The sequence below is a fragment of the Thalassophryne amazonica genome, chromosome 19 (genome assembly GCF_902500255.1).
Source record: "Thalassophryne amazonica chromosome 19, fThaAma1.1, whole genome shotgun sequence".
Lineage (NCBI taxonomy): Eukaryota > Metazoa > Chordata > Actinopteri > Batrachoidiformes > Batrachoididae > Thalassophryne > Thalassophryne amazonica.
This window is the reverse complement of record NC_047121.1, coordinates 12,840,684-12,861,145: the sequence shown is the minus strand read 5'-3', so window position 1 is coordinate 12,861,145 and position 20,462 is coordinate 12,840,684. Positions and strand designations below refer to the sequence as shown.

The following is a 20,462-nucleotide window of genomic DNA, read 5'->3' as shown; positions in this document are numbered from 1 at the left end:
GTTTCAGAGAATTTGGCAGTACATCCAACCAGCCTCACAACTGCAGACCACGTGTAACCACACCAGCCCAGGACCTCCACATCCAGCATGTTCACCTCCAAGATCATCTGAGACCAGCCACTCGGACAGCTGCTGAAACAATTGGTTTGCATAACCAAAGAATTCCTGCACAAACTGTCAGAAACCGTCTCAGGGAAGCTCATCTTCATGCTCGTCGTCCTCATCGGGGTCTCGACCTGACTCCAGTTCGTCGTCGTAACCGACTTGAGTGGGCAAATGCTCACATTCGCTGGCGTTTGGCATGTTGGAGAGGTGTTCTTTTCACGGATGAATCCCGGTTCACACTGTTCAGGGCAGATGGCAGACAGCGTGTGTGGCGTCGTGTGGGTGAGCGGTTTTCTGATGTCAATGTTGTGGATCGAGTGGCCCATGGTGGCGGTGGGGTTATGGTATGGGCAGGCGTCTGTTATGGACGAAGAACACAGGTGCATTTTATTGATGGCATTTTGAATGCACAGAGATACCGTGACGAGATCCTGAGGCCCATTGTTGTGCCAATCCAAGAACATCACCTCATGTTGCAGCAGGATAATGCACGGCCCCATGTTGCAAGGATCTGTACACAATTCTTGGAAGCTGAAAATGTCCCAGTTCTTGCATGGATGGCATACTCACTGGACATGTCACCCATTGAGCATGTTTGGGATGCTCTGGACCGGCGTATACGACAGTGTATACCAGTTCCTGCCAATATCCAGCAACTTCGCACAGCCATTGAAGAGGAGTGGACCAACATTCCACAGGCCACAATTGACAACCTGATCAACTCTATGCGAAGGAGATGTGTTGCACTGCATGAGGCAAATGGTGGTCACACCAGATACTGACTGGTATCCCCCCCCAATAAAACAAAACTGCACCTTTCAGAGTGGCCTTTTATTGTGGACAGTCTAAGGCACACCTGTGCACTAATCATGGTGTCTAATCAGCATCTTGGTATGGCACACCTGTGAGGTGGGATGGATTATCTCAGCAAAGGAGAAGTGCTCACTATCACAGATTTAGACTGGTTTGTGAACAATATTTGAGGGAAATGGTGATATTGTGTATGTGGAAAAAGTTTTAGATCTTTGAGTTCATCTCATACAAAATGGGAGCAAAACCAAAAGTGTTGTTTTTATATTTTTGTTGAGTGTATTTTGGACACTTTTCTTATCCCATCAATTGAAAGGATGTTTGGGGATGATGAAATCATTTTTCAAGATGATAATGCATCTTGCCATAGAGCAAAAACTGTGAAAACATTCCTTGCAAAAAGACACATAGGGTCAATGTCATGGCCTGCAAATAGTCCAGAAAATCTTTGGTGGAAGTTGAAGAAAATGGTCCATGACAAGGCTCCAACCTGCAAAGCTGATCTGGCAACAGCAATCAGAGAACGTTGGAGCCAGATTGATGAAGAGTACTGTTTGTCACTCATTAAGTCCATGCCTCAGAGACTGCAAGCTGTTATAAAAGCCAGAGGTGGTGCAACAAAATACTAGTGATGTGTTGGAGCTTCTTTTGTTTTTCATGATTCCATAATTTTTTCCTCAGAATTGAGTGAGTCCATATTTTTTTTCCCTCTGCTTGGTCTAAAAACAAACAAACAATTTTTTTTTCCTGATTTCTTATAGTGTTTCTTAAGGCCAGAAAGTTGCCATTTGAAATGACTTTAGTTTTGTGTCATGTTTGTCATCTGCTTTTTTTCTACAAAATTAAACAACTGAATGGACATCCTCCGAGGCCGGTGATTCCATAATTTTTGCCAGGGGTTGTACATTATGACATTCAAAATTACCCAAGGTTTCAGAAACCATATTGCATGTGTCTTGATTCGGTTCACACAAAAGAACATTAAATAAAATTATGATTTATGTATGTATGTATGTATCTGAGAATGTATGTTTATTTATTATTATAGGAATTCTTTGCATTGCTCTTGTCGTGTTTTGGACACAAGCAAGACAAAGAATTTAACCAAACATTTAATGTCAGAAAGCTAGTATGTCTGTGTGCGAATGGACGGCACTATGCTTGGAGGGAGGAGCAAGATGCAGCTGGAGGCTGGTAACCAAAAGAGAATGGGGAAAATTAAAAAAATATATTGGGCAAATGGATTGTATTTTAAAAACAGTAGCAGCATCCAAGGGGCTGTGGCATTGTACAAATATACACTAGGAGCCATTTGAAAAAAAAAATTCTTTGCAAAATAGAAATTTTCACTGCATGTATGCGCATATGCTTTTTTGTTTGTTTTCCATTCGGCTGCTCCCGTTTTGTTCAGGGTTGCCACAGTGGATACAGCGAGATCTGCATTGGTATTTGGCACAAGTTTTACGCGGGATGCCCTTCCTGATGCAACTCAGCAGGAGAAACACTCACAGCCACTAGTGTTCCAGTGTGGTCTCCCATCCAAGTACTAACCAGATCCCGCACTGCTTAGCTTCTGAGATTTGATGGGATCAGGCTGACACAGAGCAGACTGGCTGTACATATGCACCATCTATAAATACCTTGGTAAAATGGCAGAAACATAGTATGTCAATTGTGTCACTGCTACTCGCTTGTTTCCTTCTAGTATGTACATACTACAGTAATGCTTGGATAGTATGTATTCACTGACTTAGCACATACAAAGTATTTGGGTGCAGTTTTAGTCTTTAGTTAAAACAAAAACAGCTCAAATGTACAATTGTTGACATTTTTGACATGCAAAAACTGTCACCGTTTCTGCAGTGTCCTCTGATGGCCCCAATCAAAAGGCAAGTATGTCACCAGGTTGATGTGTCTGACTCCTCTGGAGAAGGTCTCACTGACTGTAGTTGTATCTACCACAGACTTCTCACAACCTACACCAGGGGTCGAATTAGTATGTGCATGTGCTAGTTTGTGTACGTATTATTCGAGCGGTGCATGTAATTTTATACTGCATTAGCACTAGTCCAAGTAACTTTATCCAGGTTTTATCAACTATAATCCCCAGTAGAATGAACCAATAAAGGAATAAATAAGGAAAAAAACAATTTCCAGTGTGTTGTCTTCGTCTTCCCGCTGTTTTATGACTCTCACACGCGGCTCAAGTTGCTGTGCTCTATTTGTTGTGGAAAGCTGACAAACGTTGCCAGCGGCACCGTCCCTGGGTTCACAACATCCTCATAAGATGTTCCCAATTCTGGGAGTTTCATTATTTGCTGCAGGAGCTGCAGCAAATAATTGGAGCTGCTGGATCTCCAGTTTGAGGACCTCCTGCCCCGTTCGCATGCGCACATGTAAACAAAGAAAAGAAAAAAAAACTGGCTGTCGCTGTGGTTCCTCGCTCTCTCCCCTCAAACTGTCATAATTGTGTTATAAACCAGTCACCATTTGTTTTATTATACATCTGTGTAGTTAATAAATAAAAGAATCTTCACGGACGATTCGTTCGTAAAAAGAACTGTCTGCCGTTGCCGCTGCTGCTGCTGCTGCCGCTGCTGCTGCTCTCCCCTCAAACTCTCCCCAGAAAGGAAGAGTCTGACACATCAGAGGAGGAGTTTTAAGGTTGATAAGACTGACTTTTGGTTGTGCAAGTAACTTTTTTTTTGGTGCAAGTAATTTTTTTGTTACTAGCACCAGTGCAAGTAGGTAAAAAAAATGTATTTCGACCCCTGTACACACTTGTGTCACATACATCACTGGGTCATAGTAGTAATGATACTTTGTATATCAGCGACTGAAGTATTTTTACTCCTTTTTGGACTGAGGTCCATAGGACTAATGCCATCAACATTCATATATGGTACACTCTCCGATGAATTTCTGAAAAATTGCTGGATTTAGTTTTCTAAAATTTGGTACAGACAATCTATCAAGACTGGTAAATGGGTGTGACAGGATGCAAATGCTGGACTTGGACTCAAGACGTAGTAGGCAAAAGCAGTTTACTTGGGCAAAAACCAGGGTCTGGTACACAGGTAGGCAATCCAACAAGGCAAACAAGAGCAAGAACATCAGGCAGGTGCGTGGTCGAAAATACAAGAAAAGAGGTCAAAGAACACGGGAAGCAAGCAGGTCGAGAATGAGATAAAGAAGGCTGGAGAGAAGGCATAGAGCGCATCAATCTGGCGAGGTAACAGGGCAAAAAGAGGATCTTAAATCCACCTAAGTGATGAGGTGTAGATTGGGAGCAAGTGTGCGTGGAACTCACTAGAATAAGGGTGTGGCCAGGGAGAGGGAAACGCCCACCACCAAGAGACAGGAGATACAAACAAGAGAGACAGGGACAGTAAAACCCAAGCAGGGAAAAACCCAGACAAGACAATAAGACTACACAGAAGCAAACATAGCAAAAGCATGAAAGCAAAACCAGGCAGAACCTCACATCCTGACAGTACCCCCCCACACAAAGGCCGGCCCCAGACAGCCCCGGAGCAGCAGGGTGGGCAACGTGAAAATCCCGGATGAGACCGGGGTCCAGGATAAAACGGGAGGGAATCCACGACCGCTCCTCCGGACCATACCCCTCCCAATCAACCAGATACTGAAAGCCGCAACCCCAGCGACACGAAGCCAGAAGCCGCCACACAGAAAACACCGCCCCCCCCCGCCCACAAACCAGGCGGAAGGCGGGGGAACGGCCGGAGGACACAGAGGGCTAGACCTCACCGGCTTGACGTGACTAACATGAAATGTGGGATGAACACGCATAGACGGAGGCAACCAAAGACGGACGGAAACAGGATTTATGATCTTCGATATGGGGAAGGGACCAATGAACCTGGGAGCCAGCTTGCGCGAAACCCACGGCGCGGCAAGTGACGGGTGGACAACCAAACCTTCGGCCCCCCGAGTAAGTTGGGGCAACCGACCGTTTACGGTCACCTTATAAAGGGCCGAAGAGCGACCCAGGTTCATTGGCACCTGACAATCAGACTAAGGGCAGATGGAACAGAGGAACAAAGGATAGAGGAAGAGAAGAGAGAAGGTTGATGACGGTAAACCACATGAAAAGGAGAAAACCTGGAAGAAGCCAATGGTAAACTGTTGTGGGCTAGTTCAATCCAAGAAATTTATGAGGACCAGGTTGACGTATGCTGTAAACATAGAATTCTGAGACCCTTTTCCAATTCTTGTTTAAACCGTTCAGACTGACCGTTTGCCTGGGGATGCTACCCGGACATAAGGCTGGAGGTGGCCCCGAGGAGATGGCAGAACTCCCTCCAAAATCCAGAAATAAACTGCGGACCCCAGTCAGAGACAATATCCTGCCGAAAGCCATGGAGACGAAAGACATGTGTAAGCATTATTTCGGCAAGTTCTTTAGCAGAGGGTAGTTTCAATAAAGGCACAAAATAACACATCTTCGAGAGGCGGTCCACAACAGCTAAAATCACAGTATGACCCTTTGAGGGTGGAAGGCCGATGACAAAATCAAGAAAGATATGAGTCCAGGGTTGCAGAGGAACAGACAGTGCATATAATGAACCGGCGGGAGGACGAGTGGAGGTCTTAAACATGGCACATACTTGACAGGCGTTAATAAACTCGGTCATGTCTGCAACCACCCGTGGACACCAAAATCGCTGTTGAACTACAAATAATGTCTTCTTGATACGTGGGTGGCAGGAAAACCGGCTACTGTAACCCCATTCAATAACTTCCCCTCTTAATGCGACCGGAACGAATAGCTTCCCCGCCGGACAGCCTGCCGGAGTAGCATCATTACCATGAGCATTTCTAACCCGTGACTCAATGTCCCACGTGAGGGCCGAAACAAAACAAGAAGCCGGGAGGATACTACCAGATTATCCAGGAGGGTCAGGGCCATCAAATTGCCTGGATAACGCATTCGGTTTGCCGTTCTTAGTCCTGGGTCGATAAGTAAGGACGAACTTAAACCTACTAAAGAAAATTGCCCACCGAGCTTGATGAGCATTCAAGTGTTTTGCTGAGCGTAAATAAGCCAGGTTCTTATGGTCGGTATACATGAGAAATGGTACTTGTGCCCCCTCGAGCCAGTGTCGCCACTCCTCCAAGGCCACTTTGACTGCCAGCAATTCGCGGTCGCCGATGCTGTAGTTGCAGTCCGCTGGAGACAACTTACGGGACAGATAGGCGCATGGATGCAGCCATCTGTCTGTGGGATTTATTTGAGACAAGATGACACCCACACCAATATCTGAAGCATCGACCTCCACCACAAACTGCTGTGCGGGGTCAGGAAGGAGTAGTATGGGGGTGGTTGTGAACCACTGCTTTAGGACCCTGAAGGCCTCATCACATTCCGGGGTCCATTTAAATGCTCGGAGAGAGGAGGTCACATTGTAAAGGGGTGCGGCAACAGAGCTAAAGTTACGAATGAATTTACGGTAGAAGTTTGCAAATCCTAAAAACCTCTGAACCTCTTTCCGGCTACTGGGCACCACCCAATCCTGCACTGCTGCCACCCTGTCGGGGTCCATCTGGATCCTTCCCTCAGAAATAACAAAACCAAGGAAGGAAATTGTTGACTTATGAAATTTGCATTTCTCCGCCTTGACATAAAGATCATTTTGTAGGAGGGTCTGTAAAACAGTTCGCACATGTCAGGTGTGGGTTTCAAGGTCTGGCGAGAAGATCAGAATATCGTCCAAATATACAAAAATGAACCTGTTAAGGTATTCTCGCAACACGTCATTAACTAGGTTCTGGAACACTGCTGGCGCATTGGTAAGGCCAAAAGGCATCACAAGATACTCATAGTGACCAGTGGGGGTATTGAAGGCAGTCTTCCACTCATCCCCTTGTTTAATCCTGACTAAATGGTAGGCGTTTCATAGATCTAGCTTGGTAAATATTTTGGACCCCTCTAACAATTCAAAGACGGATGACATTAGTGGCAGTGGGTAGCGGTTCTTGACTGTTATTTCATTCAGTCCCCGATAATCAATACACGGACGCAGAGTCTTGTCCTTCTTTTCAACAAAGAAAAATCCTGCTCCATCTGGTGAGGAGGATGGTCGTATCAGGCCGGCAATGAGTGACTCTTGGATATACTCCCACATGGCAGTGCGTTCTGGACTGGACAGTGAATACAATTTACCACGAGGCGGACTGGTTCCGGGCAATAAGTCTATTGTACAATTTGTAAGGACGGTGAGGCGGGAACGATTTAGCTTTAGCTTTGCTAAACATGGGTGCTAGATCATGATAGCAGATAGGAACCTCCTGGAGAGCTGAAAAAACAGGTTGTTGCTGGGATTCACATTTGATTAAACATTTCTCAGAACAGGAGGAACCCCATTCCTTAATCACTCCCTTAGACCATTCGAAATTAGGGCTGTGTTGTTGCAGCCAGGGATGCCCCAAGATCACAGAGTGAGTCATTTGATCAAACACATGGAAGTTAATGGTTTCAACATGGTTGCTATTTATTGTGAGATGGACAGGCTGTGTTTTATGTGTTATGTGTCCTAATTTGTGGCCGTCCACTGCCCTGACCACCAGAGGGCGACCGACGTGAAACAACTTAAGATGCAGGGACCTGGCGAGAGAGGATAACATTAAATTGGCATCTGAGCCAGAATCCACAAAGACATGCACAACCTCGGAACAATGATCAGATTCCAATTACTGTAGCAGTAATTACATTTTGAGATATTGAGGTAGAAACTGAACTGTGACTCACCCGCACTGACGCCTGAGACCTCATTGCAGCACCCCTGACTGGACAACTAGTGACCACGTGACCCGATTGTCCACAATAAAAACAAAGTCCTTCGTCCCGTCTGCGGCACTGTTCCTCCTGAGACAGCCGTGTTCGGCCCACCTGCATGGGTTTGTCGGGGTCCTGACGCATTGCCTCGACGTCTGCATGGTGGGTGCTTGATGGTCCGGGATTTGGCGTTACGGAGCGTCGAGGAGCATAACGAGGCTCGCAGCGCGAGTGCTCCGGGAAGCGCCGGTCGATCCTGATGGCGAGGGCGAACAGATCATCCAATTCCTGGGGCAGATCGACGGAAATAAGCTGATCCTGGACGTCGGGAGCCAGCCCCTGGTAGAAGGCGTCGAGGAGGGTGGCAGGATTCCACTTACTCTTGGTAGCCAGGACCCGGAAGTCAACAGCGTAGTCTGCCACCTGGCGAGTGCCCTGCTTCAGCCTTAGAAGGGAGCGCGCTGCCTCACGTCCCGGAGACGTGTGCTGGAAGACCTGCTTCAAGGCTGTAGTGAATGCTTGGAGGGAGGAGCAAGATGGCGCCTGACGGCTCCACTCCGCTGTAGCCCACGCTGCAGCCCGGCCGAATAACTGCGAGATCATGTAGGCTATCTTGGTCTTATCTGACCGGAACATGGTGGACATTAATTCAAAATGCAGTTCACATTGGGTTATGAACGGCAGAACATCACCGGTCTCCCCAGAGAATTGCTCCAGGCGGGAGAGCTGGGTGCAGAGGGCAGACTCAGCTACCGAAGCCTGTAGGGCGGCCGGTGAATCAGGTGGCGGCTGGTTGGATCTTGCCGGGGCGGGGCCGGGCTGAATGTCGAGCTTAGACAAGAGAAGTTCCATTTGGGAACTTACAGATGACATGAAGGCCTCTTGTCTTTGTGCAAGCTCACTAAAACCGGCACTGAGAGCTGTGAGCCGGTCTTCTTGCCCTGCCAGCTGCCTACTGTGGTGGCGTACGGCATTTTGGAATGGAGCCGTGTCTGCTGCATCCATCGTTGGCCAGATTGATCTATCAAGACTGGCAAATGCTGGACTCGGACTCAAGGCTTAGTAGGCAAAAGCAGTTTACTTGGGAAAAAACAGGGTCTGGTACACGGGTAGGCAATCCAACAAGGCAAACAAGAGCAAGAACATCAGGCAGGTGCATGGTCGAAAATACAAGTGAGAGGTCAAAGAACACGGGAAGCAAGCAGGTCGAGAATGAGATAAAGAAGGCTGGAGAGAAGGCATAGAGCGCATCAATCTGGCGAGGTAACAGGGCAAAAAGAGGATCTTAAAAACACCCAAGTGATGAGGTGTAGTTCCACGCACACTTGCTGGGAGCAAGTGTGCGTGGAACTCAACAGAATGAGGGTGTGGCCAGGGAGAGGGAAATGCCCACCACCAAGAGACAAGAGATACAAACGAGAGACAGGGACAGTAAAACCCAAGCAGGGAAAAACCCCGACAAGAGAATAAGACTACACAGAAGCAAACATAATAAAAGCATGAAAACAAAACCAGGCAGAACCTCACATCCTGACACAATCCTGGGGTTCTGATTGAATATCTGTGAGCACCCCAGGGCTCCCAACAATGGCAAAAAAAGGGCATTTTTCACAATTTTCATTTTTCACCGCCCGCTCCAATTAAGGGTCGGGGGGGGGGGGGGGGGGATCTGGAGCCTAGCTCATCAGTCATAGGGCATGAGGTGAGGTACACCCTGGACGCCACTGTTGCAGGGCCACATATAAAAAAAACACTTTCACATGCGCACGTACGGATGAACTATTTAAAGTTTCCAATCCTCCTAACCTGCATGTCTTGGATGTGGGAGGAAGCCGGAGCACCTGGACGGAACCCACGCAAACATGGGGAGAACATGCAAACTCCACACAGAAAGGATATAGGTGGGAATCGATCCCATGACCTTTTTGCTGTGACCTTTTTCCTTCCGACAATCTTAAGGAAGCCCTGACTATTGTGATGGCTCTAAAGATAATCTTATCAGATATTCCTGCTGACAAGAGTGCTCTAGTCTGCTCAGAAGGACATCGGGCCCTCTCATTCCTCAAATCGTCAATATTCAACATGTTGGATTGTCTTTGCTCAATATCCCAGCGCGTGGGGTGTGCCCAGAGCACAAAAGAGCACGCAGCCTGTTGAATGTGACATGTAGCCAATCAGAAAGCAAGGTGATGGAAGAGCGGAGGGTAATCCAAAATCAAAACAGCTGCCATGGCACACAAGAAAGTCTGGTGCTTATGCTGCCTCTACTTCTTTAACCAATGCCTTTTTGTTTTTCTTTTTGTATGCTTTTTTCTCAGAAATAGTCCACAAACTATCGCCATTGCTTCTTCCTCGTCCACCATGTTTGTTTACTTTGAAGTAATGTTTGGTCTCAAAGTTTTGCGCGATTTCCCGTCTGACCTGGGAATGTTCGTGAGTGAAATCTGTTTGAGTGTACCATAATACCATAATAATTCATAGCACCATAATAATTCACCAGTTTACTGAAATACCCTGGATGGACCATTAATTAGATGTATGAAATTAGAGATTTTTTTTAAATTGCCACATACTCAGTTGTCTGGCAGAGTTGTGCACAGTGAAGCACAAGGTTCCATACATCAGTAGCTGATTGAATTTAATTTTGTGCTTACACCCATTATAGCATGCAAAATTCTCATTTACATACCATTGTCTGCGTCACGTTACCTGCCACCATCATTTGCCTATTTACTTTTAGCAAATCACCGGTAAAATCCAACAGGCAGAAGTTTGGATTGTTCATGCAGTCATTATCTGGGACCTGCCATAAGACTTTGATCTCAGCGATAATGATCAGACTGAAGGTAGTTCAGCATCAGTCTTTGCACGTGAAGCTCTGCACCTTTTTTAACATAGACCTTTGTTGTTAGTTTAAGTTTCTGAATGATCCAAGTGTAGAGTTGCAGTAAATAATTCAGGATGACCTCCTCAGGTCAGTGCTGCCTTCAGCAAACAGGCTGGAACACTCAGTGAGCAACACTGAATGCTTGGTTCCAAAGCTTTACCAGCAGACATGTAGACAAGGTGTCCCATACACTCAGTCACTCATCTTCAACCACTTGCTCCAGTTAAGGGTCATGAGGGGGCTGGAGCCTATCCCAGCAGTCATAGCGCGTGAGCGCGTGTACATCCTGGACAGGATACCGGTCTGTCGCAGGACCACATATAGACAAACACATTCACACCCGCACGTACACCTATGGACAGTTTTAAAGTTTCCAATCCACCTAACCTGCATGTCTTTGGTTGTGGGAGGAAGCCGGAGCACCCAGAGGGAAGCCATGGAAACATGGGGAGAACATGCAAACTCCACACAGAACTGTTCCTTTTTTAATTTAGCTTTGATTACTTTAACTGGTTTAAAAATGCATTATGTAGACAAGCTGACATTTGTTTGCAGAATGTTGACATGCTTTTGATCTCATTAGACGAGACATACTGTCAGGAGAAGTTAAATCAAATCAAATCAATTTTATTTATATAGCGCCAAATCCCAACAAACAGTCGCCCCAAGGTGCTTTATATTGTAAGGCAAAAGCCATACAATAATTACAGAAAAACCCCAACGGTCAAAACGACCCCCTATGAGCAAGCACTTGGCGACAGTGGGAAGGAAAAACTCCCTTTTAAGAGGAAGAAACCTCCAGCAGAACCAGGCTCAGGGAGGGGCAGTCTTCTGCTGGGACTGGTTGAGGCTGAGGGGAGAGAGTCAGGAAAAAGACATGCTGTGGAAGAGAGCAGAGATCAGTCACTAATGAATAAATGCAGAGTGGTGCATACGAGGTCTGTTAGAAAAGTAACGGACCTTTTTATTTTTTGCAAAAACTATATGGATTTGAATCATGTGTGATTGCATCAGCCAAGCTTGAACCTTCGTGCGCATGCGTGAGTTTTTTCACACCTGTCGGTTGCGTCATTCGCCTGTGAGCACGCCTTGTGGGAGGAGTGGTCCAGCCCCCTCGTCGGATTTTCATTGTCAGGAAATTGGCTGATCGACTGCCGCTTTGCTTCATCAGAAAGTGTGAGAGACAGCCAAGTGGAAACCATTTGGAAAATTCAGATGGCTTTCGGTGAAGATCTTATGGGGATCACACAGATTAAGGACAATTACAACTGGATTAAAGATGGCCCAAAGCAGCGGATGGCGCGCTGCGCACCGAGCGGCGATCGACAGGCTCAAAGGCCAGATCATTTCCAAAGTGAACGCTTTGTTGATCCGGGACGTCGTCTGACTACCAGAGAAATGGCAAGACAGCTGGACATAGCACTTTTTCGGCACATTCCACTGTTACAGGAGTTTTTGTAATGGAAAGAGGAGCGGAGAAATTCGCCACGGAGCTGCTCATGGTGCGGGACGAAAGCACCTCCGTGTTGGTCTCACGGGACAAGCCCTAACATGCCCAGCTCTTGCACCATTCAGAAAAATCAGACGGCTTTCGGTGGCTTTTCAGTCGTGTGACTATCCGAGAAATTGTGGACGAGTTGGACGTGCCACAACATGTCCTGTGAGGCTTCATCATGGCGTTGCTTTTTGTTCTGTGCCCTGAGCCTCCGTCCCGACGTGCGAATTCCTCCGTACATCTTTTCATGACAAAAAACTCCTGTAACAGTGGAATGTGCCGTTGATTGCCAAAGTAAATGCTTTGTTGATCCGGGACGTCGTCTGACTACCACAGAAATGGCAGAAGAGTTTGACATCAGCACTTTTTCGGTCACCTAATCCAACCCTAACTATAAGCTTTAGCAAAAAGGAAAGTTTTAAGATTAATCTTAAAAGTAGAGAGGGTGTCTGTCTCCCTAATCCGAATTGGGAGCTGGTTCCAAAGGAGAAGAGCCTGAAAGTTGAAGGCTCTGCCTCCCATTCTACTCTTACAAACCCTAGGAACTACAAGTAAGCCTGCAGTCTGAGAACGAATAGTCCAGCCTAGAGGAAATAAATGCATGAATTAGCTTTTCAGCATCACTCTGAGACAAGACCTTTCTAATTTTAGAGATATTGCACAAATGCAAAAAAGCAGTCCTACATATTTGCTTAATATGCTCATTGAAGGGCATATCCTGATCAAAAATGACTCCAAGATTTCTCACAGTATTACTGGAAGTCAGGGTAATGCCATCCAGAGTAAGGATCTGGTTAGACACCATGTTTCTAAGATTTGTGGGGCCAAGTACAATAACTTCAGTTTTATCTGAATTTAAAAGCAGGAAATTAGAGGTCATCCATGTCTTTATGTCTGAAAGACATTCCTGCAGTTTAACTAATTGGTGTGTGTCCTCTGGCTTCATGGATAGATAAAGCTGGGTATCATCTGCGTAACAATGAAAATTTAAGCAATGCTTTCTAATAATACTGCCTAAGGGAAGCATGTATAAAGTGAATAAAATCGGTCCTAGCACAGAACCTTGTGGAACTCCATAATTAACCTTAGTCCGTGAAGAAGAATCCCCATTTACATGAACAAATTGTAATCTATTAGATAAATATGATTCAAACCACTGCAGCGCAGTGCCTTTAATACCTATGGCATGCTCTAATCTCTGTAATAAAATTTTATGGTCAGCAGTATCACAAGCTGCACTGAGGTCTAACAGGATGAGCACAGAGATGAGTCCACTGTCTGAGGCCATAAGAAGATCATTTGTAACCTTCACTAATGCTGTTTCTGTACAATGATGAATTCTGAAGCCTGACTGAAACTCTTCAGTTACAGCTTCTGTTTAGGAATATGAAGGACTTAAAGAGATTTTATCTCTGAAACTAATGTTTGAAGAATTTACTGTGACAGCACACCCATTAAATAAAATATGTTACATAAGTAGACTTTTTTGGAAGGGATGACATGAGTAATAAGACAAACCTTTTATAATCTCAGTATTTCAGTTTTTGAATAACTACTGGCTGTATGTCTTATCAGTGTTGCACATAAAAGCTCACTATGCAAGTCAAGGATGTAGGGAGGAATTACAGCTTACACATCTGTTTCATGATGTTTCAAGGTTGATGATTACAGCAGTTTTATTTTATTGCAGAGTTGTTAACCTGTGCATCTGTCGATTATTTTCTTTAGTAATCGTTTAGCCCTTTGGTCCATAAAATGTTATGAAATCCTGAAAAACTTTGTTTCCCAAAGCCCAGGATAATGTCCTCAAATGTTTTGTTTTGTCCCCAGTCCACAAAGATATTTGATTTACTGTCAAAGAGGAGACAAAGTAATTAAGAAACCAGAAAATATTCACATTTAAGCAGAAATCTGATCATTTTGATTTTTTTAATGACTGAAAATGATTCATTGATTATTAAAATAGTTGCCAGTTAATTTAATAATTGATTAATTGTTGCAGCTCTGAAAATAATTCATTATAATAATGGCAAATTGTGGTGGCAAAAAGTAAATAAATCAGAATGCTCATAAAGAACTGACACAGTCTCAAAGCTTATGTTGAAATGTTTTCCACAAACCATGGTCTGCCAATCACTACATTTCTCTAAATGATGTTAGAGGACCGATAAGGAGTCAAGAAAGCCCAAAAGTAAAACTCTTTATTATATGCCTGTGACACTATGCACACTCTGATTGGCTGATTTCCGGTCTGATATTTTCCCATATCAGACTGGTTACCATGACAATCGGTCCGGAACGCGTATCACATTTGTTACAATCCAGAAAGCTAAAAGCACGATGAGAAAAACCAAGTCGGACGCGAACATACTCCATAAATAGCTAAACAGCATCGTAAAAAACGCACAGATTGAAAGCTTACCAGCTAACAACTGGACCATCTGTTAGCAAGTTCTTAATGGAGGTGTAGCGAACAGGTCTGACTACGAGCCCAAAACTGTCAGCAGCTTTCATATTTGGGCGAGATACCGTAAGATACTGTAATGTTCACAATAATAGTAGCATCTGCTGTTGACGCTACAAACTCAAAACTATTATGCTTTTTTAGCAATCCTGTGAATCTTTTGTTGTATAACCACAGTTTTTCATGATTTCTTCACATCTGCGAGGCATTCATTTTGTTGGTTTGGAACCAAGATTTTGCTCGTTTACTAGTGTGTTTGGGATCATTGTGTTGTTGAAACACCCATTTCAAGGGCATGTCCTCTTCAGCATAAGGCAACATGACCTCTTCAAGTATTTTGACATATCCAAACTGATCCATGATACCTGGTATGCGATATATAGGCCCAACACCATAGTAGGAGAAACATGCCCATATCATGATGCTTGCACCACCATGCTTCACTGTCTTCACTGTGAACTGTGGCTTGAATTCAGAGTTTGGGGGTTGTCTCACAAACTGTCTTCGGCCCTTGGACACAAAAAGAACAATTTTACTCTCATCAGTCCACAAAATATTCCTCCATTTCTCTTTAGGCCAGTTGATGTGTTCTTTGGCAAATTGTAACCTCTTCTGCACGTCTTTTATTTAACAGAGGGACTTTGCGGGGGATTCTTGCAAATAAATTAGCTTCAAACAGGCGTCTTCTAACTGTCACAGCACTTACAGGTAACTCCATACTGTCTTTGATCATTCTGGAGCTGATCAGTGGGTGAGCCTTTGCCATTCTGGTTATTCTTCTATCCATTTTGATGGTTGTTTTCCATTTTCTTCTACAGGTCTCTGTTTTTTTTTTGTTTTTGTTTTTTTGGTCCATTTTAAAGCATTGGAGATCATTGTAGATGAACAGCCTATAATTTTTTGCACCTGCGTATAAGTTTCCCCCTCTCCAATCAACAACTTGTTAATCACACTACGCTGTTCTTCTGAACAGTGTCTTGAACATCCCATTTTCCTCAGGCTTTCAAAGAGAAAAGCATGTTCAACAGGTGCTGGCTTCATCCTTAAATAGGGGACACCTGATTCACACCTGTTTGTTCCACAAAATTGACGAACTCACTGACTGAATGCCACACTACTATTATTGTGAACACTCCCTTTTCTACTTTTTTTTACTAATAGCCCAATTTCATAGCCTTAAGAGTGTGCATATCATGAATGCTTGGTCTTGTTGGATTTGTGAGAATCTACTGAATCTACTGGTACCTTGTTTCCCATGTAACAATAAGAAATATGCTCAAAACCTGGATTAATCTTTTTAGTCACATAGCACTACTATTATTCTGAACTCTACTGTTTATATATATATATATATATATATATATATATATATATATATATATATATATATATATATATATATATATATATATATATATAAACCTCAGTCTGTACAGGAATATCAGACTGCGGTGACAGTATAGCCCAAGCGTTAGCGAGGTACGTCAAAGTGCGTACTCACTTTATGAGTACAGAGATTGGATGACCCTGAGAAGGGACCGCCTCACTCTATACTCCCACAGCACATCCCACAGTATCTCCTGGGGTACCTGATCATACGCCTTCTCCCAAGTTCACAAAACACATGTAGACTGGATGGGCATACTTCCAGGCCTTCCTCCAGAATCCTTGTGAGAGTGAAGAGTTGGTCGGTTGTTCAACGACTTCAGTCTGAGATTTGACTATCAGCCGAATCCACCTTTCCAGCACCCTGGAGCAGATTTTATCATAGAGTCTGAGTAGTGTGATGCTCCTGTAGTTGACACACACTCTCTGGGGGTCCCCTTTTTAAAAAATGAGGACCACAGCTAGTGGTGACAGTACAAATTTTATTTTAGACATAGTGACACAGTGTTTTTAAAAAATAAGGTTCTAATGTCTTATTGTTAAAGCTTATCAATACAGACTCTTGTAGTTCAAAAATAAAAATGTCTTGGTACTAATGCTATAAGCTGTAACCTTTCTGTTTTTATTTTCAGGTCTCACCTTTAAAAAATACTATATAAATGGTATTTATTTACACTGAGCTGAAGGAGAATCTGAAAATGTTCTCTCACAAGGTCAGAATATCAAGTTTATTCTTCTGAGTTACTGTTTGTTCAAGGACATCAAGCTATAAATTGGGTTATGTTCAGTTGATGCACAGTGAAAGTGTTCTACTGCACACTAGAACTGCAATATGAAATGTGATTGCTGACAGAATTTATGCAAACATTTGGCTCCTTGGTAGTGCTGTTTAACTATTCATTGGTATTTAAGACACAGATTTGTGTGATTCTGTGTTGCTCAGTGTGTCCAAAATCACACTAAAATGATTTTTCTCGCCTCACAGCTTATATGGGCACTGTGTGCTGAAATGGTCTTAGAAAGCATATTTTAATGTGAAAATATTCATTGATATGATGCTATGCACTGTATTCATTGCATAGATCATGCTGTCTTTTAAGGTATGTCTGTTTTTGTATTTGTATAGGAGATATCAATGGGATCCTGCTCTTCACATCTTGGTTGTCTTTTGAGCCTTTTGATTTTGGGATTACTGGACTTTATACAATGCATTCGGAATGTATTCACAACACTTCACTCTTTCCATACTTTATATTACAGCCTTATATTTCAGGGGCGGCACTGTGTCTTAGTGGTTAGCACTGGTGCCTCACAGCAAGAAGGTCATGGGATTGATTCCCGGCCCTTCTGTGTGGAGTTTGCATGTTCTCCCTGTATTTGCGTGGGTTTCCTCTGGGCACTCCGGTTTCCTCCCACAATCAAAACATGCTTATTTATTTAGGGATTGCTCCTTTCTCTGCCTCTGCCCAAGGCAGTGTTTACATCTGGAGTTTGTCTCCAGGCGCTGGACTGTAGCTGCCCACTGCTCTTAGTGGTTGGATTGTGTCTAACTGTAATTAGGATGGGTTAAATGCAGAGGACAAGTTTCATTGTATGTATGTGCAATGACAATAAAGTTTCTATTCTATTCCTTATTCTAAAATGCATTACATCCATTTTCCCTCAGAATTCTACTCACAACACCCCATGATGATAACATGAAAAAAGTTTTTATTAATTATTATTTTTGCAAATTTATTAAAAATTTAAAAACTATAAATGGCATGTACGTAAGTATTCACAGCCTTTGCTCAATACTTTGCACCTTTGGCAGCAATTACAGCCTCAAGTCTTCTTGAATATGATGCTACAAGCTTGGTGCACCGATCTTTGGGCAGTTTTGTCCATTCCTCTTTGCAGCACCTCTGAAGCTCCATCAGGTTGGATGGGGAGCGTCACAGCACAGCCATTTTCAGATCTCTCCAGAGATGTCCAATCAGATTTAGGTCTGGGCTGTGGCTTGGCCACTCAGGGACATTCACAGAGTTGTCCTGACGGCACTCCGTTGATATCTTGGCTGTGTGCTTAGGGTCCTTGTCCTGGTGAAAGATGAACCGTCACCCCAGTCTGAGATCAAGAGCGCTCTGGAGCAGGTTTTCATCCACGATGTCTTTGTACATTGCTGCATTCATCTTTCCCTCAATCCTGACTAGTCTCCCAGTTCCTTCCACTGAAAAACATCCCCACAGCATGATGCTGCCACCCCCATGCTTCACTGTAGGGCAGGTGTCTGGTTTCCTTTTAACATGGCGCCTGTCATTCACACCAAAGAGTTCAATCTTTGTCTCATCTGACCAGAGAAGTTTGTTTCTCATGTTCTGAGAGCCATTCAGGTGCTTTTGGCAAACTCTAGGTTGGTTGCCATGTGCCGTTTACTAAGGAGTGGCTTCTGTCTGGCCACTCTACCATACAGGCCTGATTGGTGGATTGCTGCAGAGATGGTTGTCCTTCTGGAAGGGGCACATTTAGTTTGGATTATGCATGTGTGCGGGGTTTTTGTTGTTTTTTTTCCTCTGCTGTGCGCAGAACGGCACTTTCATGAAAACGCCTCATTGAACGTTTTACTATATAAGTAGATTTTTTTCTACACGACAGTTTGCAACCACAACATGCCTGGAAATAGTCAAGAGGGACTCACCTATTATAATATGAAGCCTAATCCTATCTGTGGTGGGGGTTGAACAAACTTGCAATTGCCACCATCCTGTGTGAAGGGGGCTTTACTCATGTTGGTTCAGGGGGTGGGTAAGATTGAAACCATACTCATGTATCAAGGGGAGACTTGTGTTGTGATTTGATGCTGTATTAAAAAAAAAAAAAGATGACTTGCTTTCTGAAAAAGGCTTTTTGTTTGCTGTGAAATTTACCTTTAAAGCGGCTGCAGTTGCTTCTGTAAAATTCTAACAATGAATATGCCTCTGACCTGTGCAAGCACAGAAAAAACATGTCTTATGGGGGTGTGATGGATAAAGTGTTGTGTAATGAAATATGTTACAGTTGTGATATTTATGATGTTTGTGTACACTCCTCACTGAATGACAGATAAAACAGTTAGTGGTTAATTCCTGCTGCTATATACAACTAGTGATATTAAAGAGAATGGTAATTCCATTTAAGTTGGTAGATAAATTTCATCATCTTTATTGATTGTTGTTTCTTGTCTGAATGCATCTTCTTCTGTTTGGAAATTTTTACTTCTACAGCTTATTTTAGCTAAAGGGTGCTCAGGTACCTGAGCATGGAAAAAAAAAACACAAAAATGATAGCTTGGATTTTAACATTAGCATGGAACAAATTAATTTAAGCCTGTAGTGATAGTGAAAATAATCAGACAAAAATATTTCCTTCTATTTTCTTCAGTATGATCCTTTTTTCAGTTTTGTGTAGTCACTATACCATGTGAATCTAATTTGTCTGACTTGTAGTCACAGTGCGTTTTAAAACATACACATGAAATTACAGCAAGGAGTGGCAGTATAAGCTTGAATTTGTGACGATGTTGCTTGTTCTGTCTCAGACCACCACCAGCAGCGGGAGCAACAGCAGGATGAGCTCTGACGGGGGCAGCCGGCCTGTCAAGGTTGGCTCTCTGGTGGAGGTGATTGGGAAGGGACAGCACGGCACAGTGGCTTACATCGGTACTACACTCTTCGCTTCTGGAAAATGGGTGGGCGTAATCCTTGATGAGGCCAAGGGCAAGAACGATGGCACTGTGCAGGGCAAGCGTTACTTCACCTGTGAGGAGAATCATGGGATATTTGTGAGACAGTCACAGGTACATACAGCAGCAACAGCGATTTTTTTAATTTTTTTAATTTTTTTATTTTTTATACCCAAGTTCCAAAAGATGTGCCAGAACACTGTCATTTATTTTGGTTAAGCCCTTTGGACCCTTGTTACTTGTCATTATAGTGTCATTGTGATAAGGTTCAGATTGGCTTTGAACTAATTTTATTTTGATTGTAATCAAATCAATTTTATTTATATAGCGCCAAATCACAACAAACAGTTGCCCCAAGGCGCTTTATATTGTAAGGCAAAAGCCATACAATAATTACAGAAAAACCCCAACGGTCAAAACGACCCCCTATGAGCAAGCACTTGCTCATAGGGGGTAATATGCTCAGACAGTACAGACACACTTTCACACAGCACTGCAGACAATGAAGTCAGATTCGTTAGACACATAAAATGGTCTCCATTTATGCAGTGCAATTACTGCAATGATGCCTTGCATTCACCCATTCACACACACTGATGGCAGGACATGCAAAGTGCTCAACTGCACATCAGGATCAATTGGGGGATTATGGACCTTGCCCAAGGGCCCTTAGTGATTTCTAGTGGCATGGATTTGAACCAAGGATTCTCTGGTCTCAGGGCCTCTGGTTTAACCACTAGACCATAGGTGTCAAACTCATTCCAGAAAGGGCCAAGATGGTGCAGGTTTCTTTGTAACCACCAACTCCACCGGGTGATT

At 43.8% G+C, this 20,462-nt stretch overlaps 1 protein-coding gene across 6 annotated transcripts in view; it reads left to right on the top strand.

The window, feature by feature from the left end:
• Positions 1–20,462, top strand: part of dctn1b (dynactin 1b) — a 160,335-nt gene that overhangs the window by 14,840 nt on the left and 125,033 nt on the right. For all 6 annotated transcript variants that reach the window (XM_034159869.1, XM_034159868.1, XM_034159867.1 and 3 more), the window contains exon 2: positions 19,500–19,757. In XM_034159869.1, the coding sequence (XP_034015760.1) occupies positions 19,530–19,757 (228 nt within the window). In that variant the 5' untranslated portion in view covers positions 19,500–19,529. The remainder of the gene's footprint in view (positions 1–19,499; positions 19,758–20,462) is intronic.